This window comes from Mytilus trossulus, chromosome 14, assembly GCF_036588685.1.
Source record: "Mytilus trossulus isolate FHL-02 chromosome 14, PNRI_Mtr1.1.1.hap1, whole genome shotgun sequence".
NCBI classification, from domain to species: Eukaryota; Metazoa; Mollusca; class Bivalvia; order Mytilida; family Mytilidae; genus Mytilus; species Mytilus trossulus.
In genome coordinates this window covers 76179791-76199900 of record NC_086386.1, presented here as the reverse complement: position 1 = coordinate 76199900, position 20110 = coordinate 76179791, and the positions used below count along the sequence as shown (strand labels likewise).

At 32.6% G+C, this 20110-nt stretch overlaps 1 protein-coding gene across 1 annotated transcript; it reads right to left on the bottom strand.

The window, feature by feature from the left end:
- Positions 1 to 511: 511 nt before the first annotated feature.
- On the bottom strand, positions 512 to 18889 carry LOC134698074 (fibrinogen-like protein 1). The gene is made up of 6 exons (XM_063560365.1): positions 18553 to 18889; positions 16307 to 16582; positions 6125 to 6255; positions 5467 to 5566; positions 1934 to 2098; positions 512 to 768 (listed from the first exon to the last, which is right to left on the bottom strand). Exons 1-6 carry the CDS (start codon positions 18887 to 18889, stop codon positions 512 to 514), a joined length of 1266 nt encoding a protein of 421 aa, XP_063416435.1.
- Between the last annotated feature and the right edge of the window lie 1221 nt (positions 18890 to 20110).

Sequence of the window (20110 nt, the reverse complement as noted above, 5' to 3'; positions counted from 1 at the left end):
GAATGGGTGGGTGATTATATCATATATTATTCTATGATGAGTTTATTCACAACCAATTGTTCCATGCCACTGATGGTGTAGTTTTAATTTCCAGAGGGTATCACTAGTCCAGTAGTCAGCATAACATGAATGAAATGGTCATACCTATAAATTAACCGTTTACAAAACATCTGAATTTTTGAAATACTAAGGCTTTTCTACCTCAGAAATAAATTACTTTTAAATTAGTTGTATTTTGCAAAAATTTTAGGACTTTTGATCATCAATGCTTTTCGACTTCGTCCTGTATGTGGCTTTTTAAACTTATTTTTTCGAGCGTTACTGATGAGTCTTTTGTAGACGAAACGCGCTTCTGGCGTAAACACTCTCTTGACCTATATGATGAGTTTATTAATATGATATACCTGTGAAACATGATAAGACATTCAAGTTTTGTCAAATCAATTAATTAGCAACTGGTAGTTTAATTATTGATATTGCAAACAGTACACATGAGTTACGTTAAATTGTTTCATTTCTTCCGTATCATCAGTTTTGTTACTTTCATTGAGTAGGAAACTCCCTTCCAACCATTCCAAAACAAGCCGTGTCCAGATGGTAAACCTTTACCACCATTAACATACTCTCCATTAAGATCGGATAAACCACAACCATAGTTATACCACCACGGTCCTCCATAATGATCCGTTGCACAATTGGCTCCATTCGGACGACCGTCATTTTGTCTGTCTGCTGTTGTAAATTTCACATTATTAGCCAAACTGTTTCCTGTAATAGACAGTCATACATTGTGACTGACATTCACTTGGTCAACTGGAATTTTAGAACATTTAAAAAAATTCAGTTGTCATTGCTTAACAAAATGCAACCCTTACTACTCTCTATAGTTATTCCAAAAGAAAATAGTTGGCATTGGGGATAAGGTGATTGGATTCATAAATCATAATATCTGTGTATACGGTTTCGACTGACCAAATGAGAAAAACCCTGATGCACTAGCGTACAAACAAGTTTAAGTCAATGACCCAGTCAGCAAATCCTTCTATGTAATCTGTTTTTGTTTTTTTCATTTATCCTTACAATGTTATTATTTAGAACCATACATATATTGAGTTATGTTTGGAGTGCAACTACATATTTTAATGAAAGGAGCAATCGATGCATTAGACGAGAAACTCAATAATTCATAATTCAGAGTAATACATGTAGGGTCAACATATAATTTGAATTACTACACTAAATAAAGCGTATCATAAACTACAAAACAAATGCATACATTAAATTTTTTTTTTAAAAATCATTATTATTATGGTTTTTTTTATGAAATCGCTGTTTGTTTATAGTGTTTACTTGAAGTATGATATAACAAAAACTATTAAACGAGCATTGCATTTAGTCTACAGAAAATATATTAAAACATGCTAGGAATATCCTCTTAACTCGATTACTTTGAACTAAGTTCCTCATGACATGAAGTTACGAATGCTATACAAAAAGCTGACATTTATTTGGTTTTTTTTTTCAAACAGTTATTGATTCAGTTGTAGGCCACAGTATTTCAAAAAGATCATAGTTAGATAAAACATGTAAAACAATTATTAAAGTCGATAATCACTTAAATCTTGTCAAGTTTTAAGTCTCAAGCTAATTACTATGTATATCACTTTGCATTAATACTAGTATATGATAGTTATCAAAGGTAATAGGAATATAATTTAGTACGCCAGACGCGCGTTTCTTTTACATAAGAATCATCAGTGACGCTCATACATGTATAAAAATATTTATAAAGTACAAAGTTGAAGAGCATTGATGATTGTGTTCTTTTGTAAATCATTTGGATCTCATTACGACGAAGTAGCATTTTTATTCCTGAAAATGTTTTGAGGATATTCAAATATGTTTTCCACTCATCATATATATGAGTAAATACCTGCAGTACCACTGTTTGCACCATATGTCAAAATATAGTTTGAGACTTCATCACCGAGAGTAAAATTATTGAAAACAGCATAACGACTGTTTCCTTCCCAGTCTTCAAGATATATTCTAAGAAAGTTGTTTCCCAATCCAGTCAATTGATGAACTCGGTCATTCCCTATAATTAAATATATAGAAAGATGTGGTATGAGTAATAATGTAACACCTCTTCTTTCAAAAAGGGAATTAATACTATGTTTTACTCTTTTAATTGGCATACTTGGAAAGTAAGTTTAATATAGCTTTTTGATTATTATCGACATCATTTACGTAATTCATTAAATGAGTTTAATAATTAGGTCTTTCCACCTTTCCGTGGATTTTTTTTTTTTTTTTTTTTTCTTCTGCCTAATTTTTTTCTTGCGTAGTATTGCTGTTTCAAAAGATGTCGCTTAGATATTTGAAATATGATATCGTATAGTTTATACGCTTTTAAAATTTACAACGACGTAACAAAATACTTAACGTTGTAAGAGTTATCTCCCCAAACACTGTTTTTCTTGTGGCCACTACTCCTTCGCAACCGTAAAAGATTACGACAAATGTATTTTACCAAATTGCTCGTTACATCTTAAAGATAAGGATATTCATTTTTTATGAAGACTCCATATGAGAGTTATTCCCCCTTTTTCATTTGATTCAAGTAACATGCATTTCTAACTAGTAAACCATAAGTGATAGAGACCTAGGGTCTTTAGATTTGAGGTCCTTGGTCTAAAAAAATGAAAATGAGGTCAAGGTCAAAGGTCAAGGTCATATTCTAAATTTTGATTTTGGCTTATTTTCACTTATTTTCAAATACCGTATGACATATCGACAAATAATTTTTCATAAATTGTTAGTTGCGACATGTCCTTACTTGTATATTTTGGTTGAAAGGGTGCGCAGACAATAAATGGGAGATTTTCCCCATCTTACATTTAGAATTACGCCTAAAGTTATATAACTCATTAACCAAACTTATTAAAGACATAGGATCCTTTGATTTAAGGTCCTTGGTTTGTGACCTTGAAATTGAGGTCAAGGTCATAGGTTAATATGTCGTTCTAGATTTTGACCTTTGCTTTAAATTCATATAAATACATCATAAAGCCATAGGAACTTACATTTTAAACTGATTTTTCATATTTCAATATCAAAATAGATCTTTACTAGTGGAAAGACCTTCAATTGTTCTCTGAACAATTAGTTTTTAATTGTTTTTGTATTGCTGACCCATTATTCCATGGTGAGCGTACTAACTGAAGACATTTGTTGTATTATATCCGTTACATTTACCAGAATTTTAATAATTCAAAGATCCATTGTAACAGATATTAACACGATTCATGAATTCATGAAAACAGTCTTGTATACAAACTCATCATAAATACCAGGATTAAATTTGTTATATACGCAAGACGCGCGTTTCGTCTTCAAAAGACTCATCAGTGACGCTCGAATCCAAAAAATTAAAAAGGCCAAATAAAGAACGAAGTTGAGGAGCAGTACGGACCAAAATTCCCAAAAGTCTATCAAAATACAGCTAAGGTAATCTACGTCTGAGGTAGAAGAACCTTAGAATTTAAAAAAAAAAAATTTGTAAACAGTTAATTCATAAATATAACCATATCAATAAAATAAGGTCACCGTTAGAGCAGATATCGTACACTATACATTATATAAAAGTTTATACAACACAACAAGTCAGACTTTGTGGAATTGTCGATTCTTTATATATCAAAATACATAGAACTAAATGTTAATGAAAGTAGTAAATACAAAACAAAATGTGTATACTGCATAAATCGACAAACAGACAACATAACAACAGTACGTTGTATTACATGATTATGTTAGTCACATACACATGTTCCTATTCTATACTGGAACATGTATATTCAAAATTGTAATTCAGTGATTTTGATGTTTAGTCTTACTGAAGTTATCTCATTTGTTTCTTTATTGATGGTTTATGATTAAAATTCCTGATTTTTTTAAACAAAATTTTGTCTAAAATAATGTATTTGATTCAATTAATTGCAGATATGTTTTGGGGTTTAGTGTGGCGTCCACATTTTGTTGAGAGGACATCTCAAATTACGATACGGGATTTTCACGATTTGTTGGAAACCCATTGGTGGCCGTCGGCTGTGGTCTGCTGTTTGGTCGGGTTGTTGTCTGTTTGACACATTCCCAATATCCGATCTATAATTGCGTTTTTAAATTTCTTATTGAAATGCGTCGGTATGAAATTATTACAAACAAGAATGTGTCCATAGTACACGGATGCCCCATTCGCACTATAATTTTCCATGTTCAGTGGACCGTGAAATTGGGGTCAAAACTTAAAATTAGAAAGATCATATCAAAGGAGAACATGTGTACTAAGATTCAAGTTGATGTGACTTTTTCTTCATCAAAAACTACCTTGACTAAAAACTTTAACCTGAACTTCGCACTATCATTTTCTATGTTCAGTGGACCATGGAAATTGGGGGTCAAAACTATAATTTGGCATTACAATAAGAAAGATCATATCATGGAGAACATTTGTAATAAGTCTCAAGTTGATTGGACTTCAACTTCGTCAAAAACTACATTGACCAAAAACTTTAATCTGAACTTTTGCACTATCATTTTCTATGTTCATTGGACCATGAAAATTGGGGGTCAAAACTATAATTTGGCATTACAATTAGAAAGATCATATCATGGGGAACATGTGTAATAAGTCTCAAGTTGATTGGACTTCAACTTCATCAAAAACTATCTTGACCAAAAACTTTAATCTGAACTTTTGCACTATCATTTTCCATGTTCAGTGGACCATGAAATGAGGTCAAAACTATAATTTGGCATTAAAATTAGAAAGATTATATCATGGGGAACATGTGTAATAAGTTTCAAGTTGATATGACTTCAACTTCATTAAAAACTACCTTGACCAAAAACTTTAACCTGAACTTTTACACTATCATTTTATGTTAAGTGGACCATGAAATTGGGGTCAAAACTATAATTTGGCATTAAAATTAGAAAGATCATATCATGGGGAATATGTGTCATAAGTTTCAAGTTGATTGGACTTCAACTTCATCAAAAACTACCTTGACCAAAATCTATAACCTGAACTTCGCACTATCATTTTCTATGTTCAGTGGACCATGAAATTGGGGTCAAAAAATTAATTTGGCATTAAAATTAGAAAGATCATATCATGGGGAACATGTGTCATAAGTTTTAAGTTGATTAGACTTTAACTTCATCAAAAACTACCTTGACCAAAAATTTTAACCTGAAGCGGGACGAACGAACGAACGAACGGACGAACGGACGAACGGAGGCACAGACCAGAAAACATAATGCCCCTCTACTATCGTACAAATGTAGGTGGGGCATAAAAAGTAATATAGATAATAGATTACATATAACAAGGTTTCAGTATGCTGTACCTAACCAATGTTTCAGTATGCTGTACCTAACCTATGTTTCAACATACTGTACCTAACCAATGATCCCCATTGACTTCTCCAAATCCGTTTTTGTAGTCTTCCCAAAGTTTCGTATGAAAACTAACAACTCCACCAGATCGATACTGAAATACCTGTGAGAGATCATATATTATTTTGAAATTTTGAAATTGAACAAACTAGTACATTTTGTAGACGTTTATACATAGAATTTAGTAAACTATCATAAGTATGTCTCGTTTAAAATTAAAATGGAATATATAAATAATTGATATTTCATGAAAAGACATGTTCTGAATATTTATTGTTGTCTTAAAGATTAACTGTAACAAGTAAACCAAAAAAGATAGGTATTCCATATACATGATATAGGAAAGAATTGTTTATATCCAGTATAGTATGCTATCAATATAGCAATCTCTAACTAATAATCAGTAAGCTACCCAATGATTTTTTTTTAAATCAATACTGATTTTTTTTTTAAATCAATACAAATGTTAAATCATAATAATATTTTTTTTCAAATGCCAGAAGTATATGAAACAATGCAGATTAAAAGGATTTTCTAAGTTGGATTGTCAATTTATTGTGATTGTTCATACCATACCATCCTTACTTAAAATAAACAGCTGACATATTTAAGTTCACGTTCTGTGTATATCTGATGCATACATTAATCTTATCGTACATACTGTCCATCCTCCGCCGTCTGTATCCATATCACAGTAAACTTTATATCCTGGGGCTCCAGTAGGGTAGATATGATAAACTCCACTTTTGTTCATCGTTCTGTGTACGTCATTGCAGTCTTTCGCTAGTTTTCCTATATTAATAATAACAGTACTATTAATACTACTACTACTACAACTACTGCTAATAATAATAATAATAATAATAATAATAATAATAATAATAATAATAATGATAATAATAGCAATAATAATAATAATAATAATAATAATAATAATAATAATAAGAATAAGAATAAGAATAAGAATAAGAATAAGAATAAGAATAATAATAATAATACTAAATATCATAAAAATAAAAATAATAATAATTAAAAACCAATTGTTCAGAGAACCATTGATGGTCTTTCCACCAGTAAGGATTTTTTTTTATAAGAAAATATTAAAAACTTGGTTTTAAATGTCAATTGAACCGTCAAATGACAGCTTATTGAACGTTGATTCCAAAAATGTATGGTTTCTATGGAAAAAGATATAGATAAGGGAGATAATTGTTTACTTCCGGTTCAAACGATGTAATTTCCGGTATAGTTTGATAGTTTAATTGACACTGATTCCAAAAATATATGATTCTATATACTTTTACATTTATTTAGAACAAAAAATAGCTACTTCCGGTAAACAAAAGGTCACTCCCGGTTGGCTTTTACAAGGTCACAATCTATTGCAAAAAGTCCCATGTCTTTATCATGTATACATATGAGGTAAAAGCAAAGATCAAAATCTAGAACGTTAATTTTGCCAATGACCTTGAGCTCAATTTTAAGGTCATGAACCAAGGACCTCAAATCAAAAGACTTTAGTCCTCTATTTTATATTGTTTATGAGTTATATTACCATACATATGATATTAGATATAAAAAGGGGGAAAACTCGTGTCAAATGTCTTCGTACCCTTTCGACTAAAATTTATGTGTTACTACATGTCGTAACTAACAATTTTATGAAAATATTTTGTCAATATCTTATATGATTTCTGAAAATAAGAGATAACAAGCCAAAATCAAAATTTTAATCATGACCTTGACCTCTGACCTTGACCTCATTTTCAATTTTTTGGACCAAGGACCTGAAAACAAAAGACCCTAGGCCTCTAACACTTATGGTTTTCCAGTAAAAAATGCATATCACTTATATCAAATATAAAAGGGGAAATAACTCTCATATGGAGTCTCTGGATAGCTTCAGTCAAAATAAATCAAATCATCCTGAGGATATAACGAGCAATTTGGTAAAATAAATTTGTCGGTTTCTTATACGGTTGCGAATAATAAGCGATCACAAGCAAAACAGTGTTTGGGGAGATAACTCTTACATTGAAAAGATTTTTGTTACGCGGTGTCAGTTTCAAAAGCGTATTAATTGTTCGATATCATATACCAAATATCTAAGCGACATCTTGCGAAACAAAAAAATTGCGAAGGAACAAAAAGTTGGCGGAAGAAAAAAAATAATAATAATCAGAAGAAAACCAATAGGTCTTTCCACGGAAAAGTGGAAAGACCTAATTAAAAACCAATTGTTCAGAGAACCATTGATGGTCTTTCCACCAGTAAAGATATTTTTTATATGAAAATATTCAAATTTGGTTTTAAATGTCAATTTTAGCCGTCAAATGACAGCTTATTGAACACTGATTCCAAAAATATATGGTTTCTATACAAAAAGATATAAATAAGGGAGATCATTCTTTAGTTCCGGTTTAAAAGATGTTACTTCCGGTTTAAAAGATGTTGCTTCCGGTATTTTTCGATAGTTTACTTGACACTGATTCCATAAATATATGGTTCTATATACTTTTATATTAATTTAGTACAAAATGTAGCTACTTCCGGTTTACAAATTGTCACTTCCGGTTGGCTTTTTCTAGATCACATTGCTTGCAACCTAATGCAAAAAAAACCATGGCTTTATCATGTATACATATGAGGTAAAAGCAAAGGTCAAAATCTAGAACGTTAAATTTACATATGACCTTGAGCTCAATTTCAAGGTCATCAGCCAAGGACCTCAAATCAAAAGACTGTAGGCCTCTACCTTATACTGTTAATGAGTTATATTACCATATTACTAATATTAGATATAAAAGGGGGGAAAACTCGCCTCAAACGTCTACATACTCTTTCAACTAATATTTACGTGTTACGACATGTCGCAACTAACACTTGTGTGAAAATATTTTGTCGATATCTTATAAGATTTCTGAAAATAAGAGATCACAAGCCAAAATCAAAATTTTGAACATGACCTTGACCTTTGACCTTGACCTCATTTTGATTATTTTGGACCAATGACCTCAAAACAAAAGACCCTAGGCCTCTAACACTTATGGTTTTCCAGTTAAAAACGCATATCACTTATATCAAATATAAAAGGGGAAATAACTCTCATATGGAGTCTCCGGACAGCTTCGGTGAAAATAAATCAAATCATCCTGAGGATATAACGAGCAATTTGGTAAAAGAAATTTGTCGGTTTCTTATACGGTTGCAAATATTAAGCGATCACAAGAAAAACAGTGTTCGGGGAGATAACTCTTACACTGAAAAGATTTTGGTTACGCGGTGTCAGTTTCAAAAGCGTATTAATTGTTCGATATCATATACCATATATCTAAGCGACATCTTGCGAAACAAAAAAATTGCGAAGGAACAAAAAGTTGGCGGAAGAAAAAAAATAATAATAATAATCAGAAGAAAACCAATAGGTCTTTCCACGGAAAAGTGGAAAGACCTAATAATGATAATAAGAATAATAAGATTAAGAATTAGAATAAGAAGAAGAAGAAAAATAAGAAAAACAAGTAATCCTGTGTTAGGATGCTAACACAAAAGTCACCAAAACGGACCCCACATCATTGTTCTGCGGTATCATTGATGCCAAATAATGTGTGTGTAAAGTTTAATTCAATATGAAGAATTAATTTTTTTTTTGACATTTTGGCTGTTTCCATGGCAACGACGGCCATTTTGAAAATTTCAAACTCAAAATTAAAGTCTACACAAGTTAGGCAACATTTGTTATAAGTTTCATTAAATTTGAAACATTTTGATTTTTTTGATATTTTTGCTGTTTCCATGGTAACGGCGGCCATTTTGAAAATTCCAAACTCAAAAGTCAATTCTACACAAGTTAGGCAACATTAGTTATAAGTTTCATTAAATTTGAAGCATTTTGAAGTTTTTCATATTTTTGCTGTTTCCATGGTTACGGCGGCCATTTTGAAAATTCCAAAGTGTCACTTCTGCTGCAAATTGTTCACTCCATAATTATATACCATCATATACCATGAAATGTCTCTAGAACAAATTTAACATTGATGTTCTAGAATATTCCATGAAAATTCACCCCCCTCAAATTATGCCATGGAGACCCCCTACTGAAATAAAATTAGTGCCAAGTTGAAGCAGACATGTGTCTCTAAATATTCATAAGAGAATATATAATTCCATCTACTCTCCATACAGTGGAAAATTTAGGAAATGTAAAAAAAAATTAACCCCACCCATCTTTGAGCCCCCCTAATTATGCCAAGATGACACCCTGGTATCATGGACATTGGGTTCTGCACCCCCCCATGATGCAGACCCTTACCCAGAAAAAATATAAAATTTCCATCCTCTACTCCTTCCAAGAAAATGGTAGGACCGTTTAAGGGGTTAGAAAAAGAAAAATAAGAATAATAATAATAACTAGATTTGCGATTGCAAGCAATAGCGGATGGCACCCTTCCCCTATTGCCAGGTGAGCGGTAGCCATGATAACGGCGGCCATTTTGGAAATTCCAAACTCAAAAGTCAAGTCTACATTAGCTGAGCAACATTTGTTATAAGTTTCAATAAATTTGAAGCATTTTTAAGTTTTTCGGATCTTTGCTGTTTCCATGGTAACGGCGGCCATTTTGAATATTCCAAAGTCAAACCCCCGCTGCAATTATTTCCCTCCACAATCATATACCATTTAATGTCTCTAGAATAAATTAAACATTGATGTTCTAGAATGTTCTGTGAAAATTCAAAGTTTTGACCTTTTTGCATTGTTTCCATGGTAACAACAGCGATTTTGGAAATTCCAACGCCAAATTCCACATCTTCCAATGTTGCTCATCCTTACTGTGAAGTTTCATTAAGTTTGGAACATTTTGAGATTTTTGAATTTTTTGGAGTAGTTTCCATGGCAACATAGTAGTTCCAATGAGTGCCAAAAATCATCCAAAAGAAGTATATAGTGGGCACCTACATTGTATTAAAATATAATGATTCTGAGTTAAATAGTATCTAAATAGTTCACCAAAACAAAAAACTGGATTTTTTCACATTTGTTTCGTTTCCATGGTAACGGCAGCCATCTTGACGGTGCCATACCCCACTGCACTATAGAATGTTCTTGTCTACATTATGGTATAGTTCCATCAATATTGTTCAAGTCAATTCCGAGAAATAGAATGGACAAAAAAGTGTGGAAGAATAAATATAACTAGAATTGCCATTGCAAGCAATAGCGGATGTCACCTTTCCCCCATTGCCACTAAGCGGAAGCCATTTCAAAATAATAAAACAGTGAATACAGATCTATGAATTGCGATATATATCTTTTTGTAAATTTTGAGTTCATTTAGGGGATTGTCAAAAGTTTCACATTTCTTCTGTTTCCATGGCAACGGCAGCCATTTTGGAAATTCCAAAGTCAAAAGTCTCATCTGTACATGCCAGTTAACAATAATACTAAATTTCATTAAGTTTGGAGCATTTTGAAAATATTTGACATTTCTGCAGTTTCCATGGCAACGGTAGCCATTTTGGAAATTCCAACTTCAAAAATCTCATGCAGACCTGACAGTCAACAATCATATTAGGTTTCATCAATTTTGGAGCATTTTGAAATTTTGGAAATTTTGGACATTTTGGTTGGTTACTATGGTAACAAAGACTTTTCCAAAATTTTAGTGGCAGATACCACATTGGTATATGGGAGGGAATATACCATCAGAGTTTCAATGGATTTGACCTACCATTTTAAGAGAGTAAATGCCACTTTTTAAGGTTTTTGAAGCATTTTTACCGTTTTTGCATTGTTTCCATGGTAACGGTAGACATTTTCGAAATTCCAACGCCAAATTTCACATCTTCCCATGTTGCTCATCATTACTGTGAAGTTTCATAAAATTTGGAGCATTTTGATATTTTGGAAATTTTTGGAGTAGTTTCCATGGCAACATAGTAGTTCCAATGAGTGCCAAAATCATCCAACACCTGTATATAATGGGCACCTACATTGTTTTAAAATATAATGATTCTGAGTTAAATAGTATCCAAATAGTTCACCAAAAAAAACAACTGATTTTTTTCACATTTGTTTCGTTTCCATGGTAACGGCAGCCATCTTGACGGTGCCATACCCCACTGCACTATAGAATGTTCTTGTCTACATTATGGTATAGTTCCATCAATATTGTTCAAGCCAATTCCGAGAAATAGCATGGACAAAAAAGTGTGGAAGAATAAATATAATAATAACTAGATTTGTAATTGCTAGCAATAACGGATGGCACCCTTCCCCCATTGCCAGGTGAGCGGCAGCCAGTTTGAAAATTCCAAAGTCAAATACTGCATCTACAGATGTCTAGTGACATTTTTGCAAAGTTTCATTAAGTTTGAAGCATTTTGAAATTTTGGATATTTTTGCTGTTTCCATGGTAACGGCGGCCATTTTGAAAATTCCAAACTCAAAAGTCAATTCTACATAAGCTAGGCAACATTTGTTATAAGTTTCATTAGATTTAAAGCATTTTGAAGTTTTTCATATTTTTGCTGTTTCCATGGTAACGGCGGCCATTTTGAATATTCCAAAGTCAAACCACTGCTGCAATTGTTTCCCTCCATAATCATATACCATTTTATGTCATTAGAATAAATTTAACATTGATGTTCTGGAATGTTCTGTGAAAATTCAAAGTTTTGACCTTTTTGCATTGTTTCCATGGTAACAAGAGATATTTTGGAAATTCCAACGCCAAATTCCACATTTTCCAATGTTGCTCATCATTACTGTGAAGTTTCCTGAAGTTTGGAGCATTTTGAGAATTTAGAAATTTTTGGTGTTGTTCCCATGGCAACATAGTAGTTCCAATGAGTGCCAAAATCATCCAACACCTGTATATAGAGGGCACCTACATTGTATTAAAATATAATGATTCTGAGTTCAAACATATCCAAACAGTTCACCAAAACAAAAAACTGGATTTTTTCACATTTGTTCTGTTTCCATGGAAACGGTAGCCATCTTGAACCATTCCATGCTTGCTGCAACTCTGCACGTGGGGGTCCTTACTATAGTAGAGTTCCATCAACACTGGTCCATTGGATTTCGAGAAATCACCTGGACAAAATTTGTTGCAAGAAGAAAAATAATAATAAGAAAAAAAAGAAACGTAGAATAACAATATGCCACCCAAACTCCGTTTAGGGTGCCATAACTAGAATTGCCATTGCAAGCAATAGCGGATGGCACCCTTCCCCTATTGCCAGGTGAGCGGTAGCCTTGATAACGGCGGCCATTTTGGAAATTCCAAACTCAAAAGTCAAGTCTACATTAGCTGAGCAACATTTGTTATAAGTTTCAATAAATTTGAAGCATTTTACATAGTAGTTCCAATGAGTGCCAAAATCATCCAACACCTGTATATAGTGGGCACCTACATTGTATTAAAATATGATGATTCTGAGTTAAAGCATTACCATACAGTTCACCGAAACTAAAAACTGTATTTTTTCACATTTGTTCTGTTTCCATGGTAACAGCAGCCATTTTTTACCATTCCAATGTATATTGCACAACTTCACATGGCGGTTCACATTATGGTATAGTTCCATCGACATGGGTTTGACCAATTCCGAGAAATAGCATGGACAAAATGTGTGGAAGAATAAAAATAATAACATGCAATAGCGGATGGCACCCTTCCCCTATTGCCAGGTGAGCGGTAGCCATGGTAACGGCGGCCATTTTTGAAATTCCAAACTCAAAAGTCAAGTCTACATTAGCTGAGCAACATTTGTTATAAGTTTCAATAAATTTGAAGCATTTTGAAGTTTTTTGTTTTTTTGCTGTTTCCATGGTAACGGCGGCCATTTTGAATATTCCAAAGTCAAACCCCCGCTGCAATTTCTTCCCTCCATAATCATATACCATTTAATGTCTCTAGAATAAATTAAACATTGATGTTCTAGAATGTTCTGTGAAAATTCAAAGTTTTGACCTTTTTGCATTGTTTCCATGGTAACAACAGCGATTTTGGAAATTCCAACGCCAAATTCCACATCTTCCAATGTTGCTCATCGTTACTGTTAAGTTTCATTAAGTTTGGAGCATTTTGATATTTTTGAAATTTTTGGTGTAGTTCCCATGGCAACATAGTAGTTCCAATGAGTGCCAAAATCATCCAATGCCTGTATATAGTGGGCACCTACATTGTATAAAAATATAATGATTCTGAGTTAAAGCATATTAAAACAGTTGACCAAAACCAAAAACTGGAATTTTTCACATTTGTTCCGTTTCCATAGTAACGGCAGCCATCTTAAACCATTCCATGCTTCGTGCACAACTTGATCTGGGGGTCCTCACTATAGTAGAGTTCCATCAACATTGGTCCATTGGATTTCGAGAAATCGCCTGGACAAAAATGTGTGGAAGAAAAATAAGAAAAAAAAGAAACGTAGAATAACAATATGTCACCCCAACTCCGTTGAGGGTGCCATAATAAGAAAAAAAGAAACGAACAATAACAATATGTCACCCCAACTCCGTTGAGGGTGCCATAATAAGAAACCGAACAAAAACATAAAGTCCCCAAAACTCCGTTTTGGTGACTTAATAATAAGAATAATAATTATAAAAATAATAACTATAAACATGATGCAAATAACACAAAATGTAATAACAATAATTGTCATACCTCAGTATATTTTTTCTATAAAGAAAATAATAAAAAGGTTGTGCTATTTCATTCCACAGACTATTTGCCAGTCAATAGTTTAACCCCGGTTATTAGTTTCATAATCATCTTTCCCGTACTATTTTATGCTTATTCATTGGACAATAATGATGTCATTGACTAGTTTGCTTTGCAACGTCAAACTTTAATATTATAAACGGTATAATCTGTTAGTGTCGATTATAATTTCACTTACAAGAAGCAATTATAAAAGAGAGAAAATCTTCGCGCGCATTTTTTAAAGATCTAAAATATAGTGCCTTATTCATAATATGGGTTCGGTCGTCGTATTCTAAAGTGAATTTGCGTTTGGTGTACTTTAGCTTAAATTTATCATATGCACGGAAAATTTAACACAAGTATTTCTAGTCTTGATTGCAATTAATAAAATATTAACAAATACAAGAAGAACTATAAAAACAAACTTATAGTTCATCTTGTGCATGTCAAGTTATGTGACATTTTTTTTTCTTTTCTTTCAGATACACAGCTACTTTGCATATGTACTATTTCTGTACTAAAAATATATAGTACTGGAAATTCACTTTTAATATTTAGTACTATTTCCTTACTTTAAAATTATTGAAATTTAGTTAATTTGGTATATAAAAACACTTAATGACTGTGTTTTTCAGTTTAATAAAACACCCAATGACTGTGTGTGTTGGTAATATCAAGTTTGTTGTCCCTTCGCATTCCAACTATTGCTCTCGGCTTTGCCTCGAGCAATATTTGGTAATTCAGAGACAACAAACTTGCTATTACCCGCACACACAGTCAATAGTTGTATATAATGTAGTCTTAAATCTAGATCAATGCGCACATGTCGTAGTACAAGAGGTTACTAAAAGAGGGACGAAAGATACCAGAAGGACAGTCAAACTCATATATCGAAAATAAACTGACAACGTCATTGCTAAAAATGAAAAAAATCAAACAGACAAACAATAGTACACACGACACAACACAGAAAACTAAAGAATAAGCAACACGAACCCCACTAAGTTATACATAGATATAAAAAAGAAGATGAAGTATGATTGCCAATGAGACAACTGTCCACAAGAGACCAACATGACACATACATTAACAACTATAGGTCCATGTACGGCCTTCAACAATGAGCAAAGCCCATACCACATAGTCAGCTATGAAAGGCTCCGATATGACAATGTAAAACAATTCAAACGAGAAAAATAACGGCCTTATTTATAAAAAAAAAGAAGTGAACGAAAAACAAATATGTAACACATAAACAAACGACAACCACTGAATAACAGGCTCTTGAAATTGGACAGGCACATACATGAATAATGTGGCGGGGTTTAACATGTTAGCGGTATCCCAGACCTCCCTAACCTGTGGCATGTTAGTTTAAAACTATCGTTCAAAAAGTATAGATACCACAAACCATTCAATCAATCTTGAAAACAAATTCAAAGGAGGAGGTCCTGTAAGGGCCGATTTCGGCCTCAAATTTCAAGTTCATCTAACGAAAGATTTTCGACGCTTTTTAAAGACTTAAATGTCTATTTCAATTGATTCAATTAGTTAATGTGAAATATTTTAACTGATTAAGTTATTAAAACCCTCCGATTCAAGCTAAAATATGAAAAATCGTCATTTTACAGATGGTTTTTCGTGTTCATTCATAATATTGAAATGTTAGTTGCATTTGATGATAATACATAACATATATAAAGGTTGAGGATGAACACGGATGCAGCCACTTTCATGTAACATGGAAACCGTCTAAAATTTAACTAAATGCTAATATTGTGAAGATTTCAGTAATTTAGCATGACTTAATGATGTTAGTTCCCGATATATGTGCATTGTATTGTCAAAAACAGCCCATATTTGTGTAGCAGAAGCATTCTACTTTCCAATGAATAGCTACAAGATTACATTTTCACAATTTTGCAAAACTGCTATATTTGGGGCCAAAATGGGGTCTTACGGAACCTACTCCTTTGAACTACATGTGACAGACCTAATCTACGTTGGCATTTTCATAGTCCTATAACATGTAAAAATACATAGGAGATACAAGAAATAATCATGTATGACAATAACGTTGAATGATTTCTTTAGTCTTTTGTATGAACATGAATATAACACATACATACCTTTAGCAAAATCAGTGTTACTTTTAACGTCTGTTACAAATGATGATAATTTTGAATCAGTTAACTTTTGCTTTTCTTTCATTTGCTCAATTTCTACCTTCAGCTTATTGTCTATTGTAGTCAACGAACTGATGTCGCTTGCAAGTATGTTCTGTTTTGACATTATGAGTGCATTTTTCTTCGATGTATTTTTTTGAACTTCAGTTAACTTTCTGCCAAAATCTTCTGTTTTATTATATACAGCAGTGACTAATTTTTCTAATTGTACAGTTCCGTCTGAAAGAAAAAGAAAAGTTGATTCACTCATTGATTAAAATATTCCTTGACAATAAGGTACTGTAGATACAGTATTAGTCAGAAAAACTATAAGTGGTCGAGTAAAATTGAACAACATCATGCCAAAAAAAAAGAATAACCATCAGCAGTGCGCCTTACACTTTCTAGGTAATAAAATTGAGTAAGGAAATAGGGAATGTGTCAAAGCAACAACAACCCGACCATAGAGCAGACAACAGCCGATGGCCACCAATGGGTCTTTAATTTAGCGAGAAACTCCCGCACTCGAAAGAGTCCTTTAGCTGGTATCTTAAAAAATATGTATAGTAGTACTGTGATAATGGCCGTCATACTAAACTTCAAATTATACAGAAGAAACTAGAATTAAAAATCATACAAGACTAACAAAGGCCAGAGGCTCCAGACTTTGGACAGGCACAAAATTGCTGCGGAATTAAACATGTTTATGAGATATCAGCCATCCCCTATACATCTAGCCAATGTGAACAGGATATGCATAACAATACGCACATTAAAATTCAGTTCAAGTAAAGTCCGAGTTCGATGTCAGAAGATGTAACAAAAGAAAACAAATAAAATGACCATTAACAGACTACTGGCAGTTAACTGACATGCCAGCTCCAGACCTTAATCAAACTGATTGAAAGATTATGTCTGCATCATGTGAATATCAGGCACAATCCCTCCCGTTATGGGTTTAGAATGATACTATCATAAAATATATGAAAAGAACATAACCCGTATCATGCCAGCAACTGATTCTTAAATAAATGTGTTTAGTTCCGATGCAAAGACCCTATAAGTGAATCAATATTAAAGCCAAAATATGTAATCTTTAATGACCTGACAACAGTATCGTAACTATATCCCTTCTTAATAAGTATGTTTAAAGGTTTTGTAAGCTTTTGAGGTGAATACTGACATTTGTGCTTTGTTAAGAATATTAACATAAAGGATTGGATGTGAAATACCTGAACGTATAAGATATCTGCTTGTTGAGTTATATTTACGAATTATTTCCTTATACCGATGAAAACAATAGAATCACCAACAAAAACTCGTACAAAATGCATGTGTGTCTTTGAACACAGCAGTGCATGCTAGCGATGCATTTAGAACATAATTATATCTAAAAAAAAACATTAAATTGAAACTGCAATCATTACCATATAATATTCAAAGATATTCTTTGAGTATACAACGTTTTGATCGTATTTGAAATACGTTAAACAGTAAAAACACAAAGATACTAAACTCTGAGAAAAATTCAAAAGGAAGTGAAAGGACCTAATCAAATAGCAAAATCAAAAGCTCAAACACATCAAACGAATGAATGACAAATGTCACATTACTGACTTGGTACAGGCATTTTCTTATTTCAAAAATGGGGGATTGAACCTTAACGATTTGTTAAACAGCCATTGTAAAATATGAATAAATCGATATGTCAGTTCATCCTCAACGTCATGGATTGTTTGGGCTTTTGTGAATAAGTCTCACTTAGTTTTTGATGAATGGGGTTAAGTGTTGAACCTGAACGATGACATAAAATATGAACAATGTGAATCGCAGTATAATCTTTTTTAACGTGTTAACCTGAAAAGCAAGTTGGTTTGCCATTTCTTGTGTCAATTCGTTATTTTTAATGATAGCCACAACGTTAACGAATGGCCAACGAGATGTCAAATGCCTGGAGAAAAATACGTGATTAAAGGTTGATGTATGAAAGCTCTTAGAATTACCAGTCAATCATTTTTGAAATAGTATACAAGGTTAAAATGAAAAGCAACGTAGTAAATCGTAAATATGAAACTGATTGAATTTTAGTATGTGTAATTATTTGTTCTCCCGTTCCGAATGTGTTAGAAAAAACGAAAGAAAGGAGAACAATAAAACCCTGTTTGGTTCTAAAGTAGGTTGAATGCTACATTATAAATTTATAGTCTTACCTTCTATCTTCTGTTTAAAAGTTGACAGTGTAAGAGTGTATGATTTCCCCAAATTGTCCAAGGCAGTTTGTATCCTCTTTTCCAAAATATTTTCCACCAGATTTTTCATCTCTTTAGATACAACCACTTTTACCTCCTTTTGTATAACTGCTCTCAGCTGTTTGGTTAGACTAGATATGTCTAATTCTGCCTTTAACGGTGCGTTAAGCTTTGAAACAAGCGGGATATCAATTGAAGACGAACAATTGTCATTTTCGCACGAATCATCACTAGAGTATCCAGTAAGTAAAATGCTGATTATAATAAGCGTAGATACATACAACATCTTAAACTCCATACTGACATTAAACTTTTTCGTGAAAAGATCTATATTTTATACTTCAAATCTGATGAGATATTTGGCAGAACGGATTTAATGTTTTAGATAATATAGTGATCTGTATCTTTTGAACGTCAGTTTATTTTGGCACGCAATACAGAAAGAAGATTTAATCGATATTGTTATGATAAATGAAACTGAATTATTGTACATCAATATAACATGATTTGAAAATTAAAACAAATTTAGACGAATAACATATTTAAAACTGTTTAAAAAGTTTATTAGATATGATAAGCTGCAAACCAGTTATGTTTCTAAACTCTTTATGAACGTGCATTTTAATCATATACTGATAACTTTCCGAACGATAAATTTTCTTAACTACTTAAAAACAAAATGCGATATTAAGTGCATTCCATTTCTTCTTTTTTCACAAAACACTTACAATCATATTTCAATAACAATTTATTTCACATTGAAGCTTCCACGAAGTTTGGAAACTAATGATGCTAAATTCTGACGCCGGATTATGACACATGGCATTATACTTAATATGTTTTTGCGCCTGTTCCAATTTGGCCTTTGTTAGTCTTGTATGAATTTTATTCTTAGTTTCTGGTGTATAATTTGGAGTTTAATATTGCGTTTATTATCACTGAACTATAAAATTGAGAATGGAAATGGGGAATGTGTCAAAGAGACAACCACCCGACCAAATAAAAAAACAACAGCAGAAGCTCACCAACAGGACTTCAATGTAGCGAGAAATTCCCGCACCCGGAGGCGTATATATATGTTTGTGTAGGGGCCAGTTGATGAACGCCTCCGGGTGTGGGAATTTCTCGCTGAGTTTAAAACCTATTGATGACCTTCTGCTGTTGTCTGTTTTATTGTCGGATTGTTGTCTCTTTGACACTTTCCCATTTCCATTTACCTTGATCATGTTTATATATATACTAAGGAACAGTAACCAATCTATTGTGTAATAAAAGTACTGTGGATTCATTTTTAATCGTGGTATACCAATTTTCGTGGGTTTCGTGAGTCACTGCGAACCACGATTTTTTTCAGAATTCAACGAAGAATAATCCCGAGAAATATATATGGAGTCGGATGTTTATTTCCGGTTACGTTATGCAGTTCTAGTATAGTGTTGCTTAGCGATAAACATTGTAACATAACACGTGTTTTTTATTGAAAGAAGATACAAGTATTTTAATTAAATCAATAGTAAAT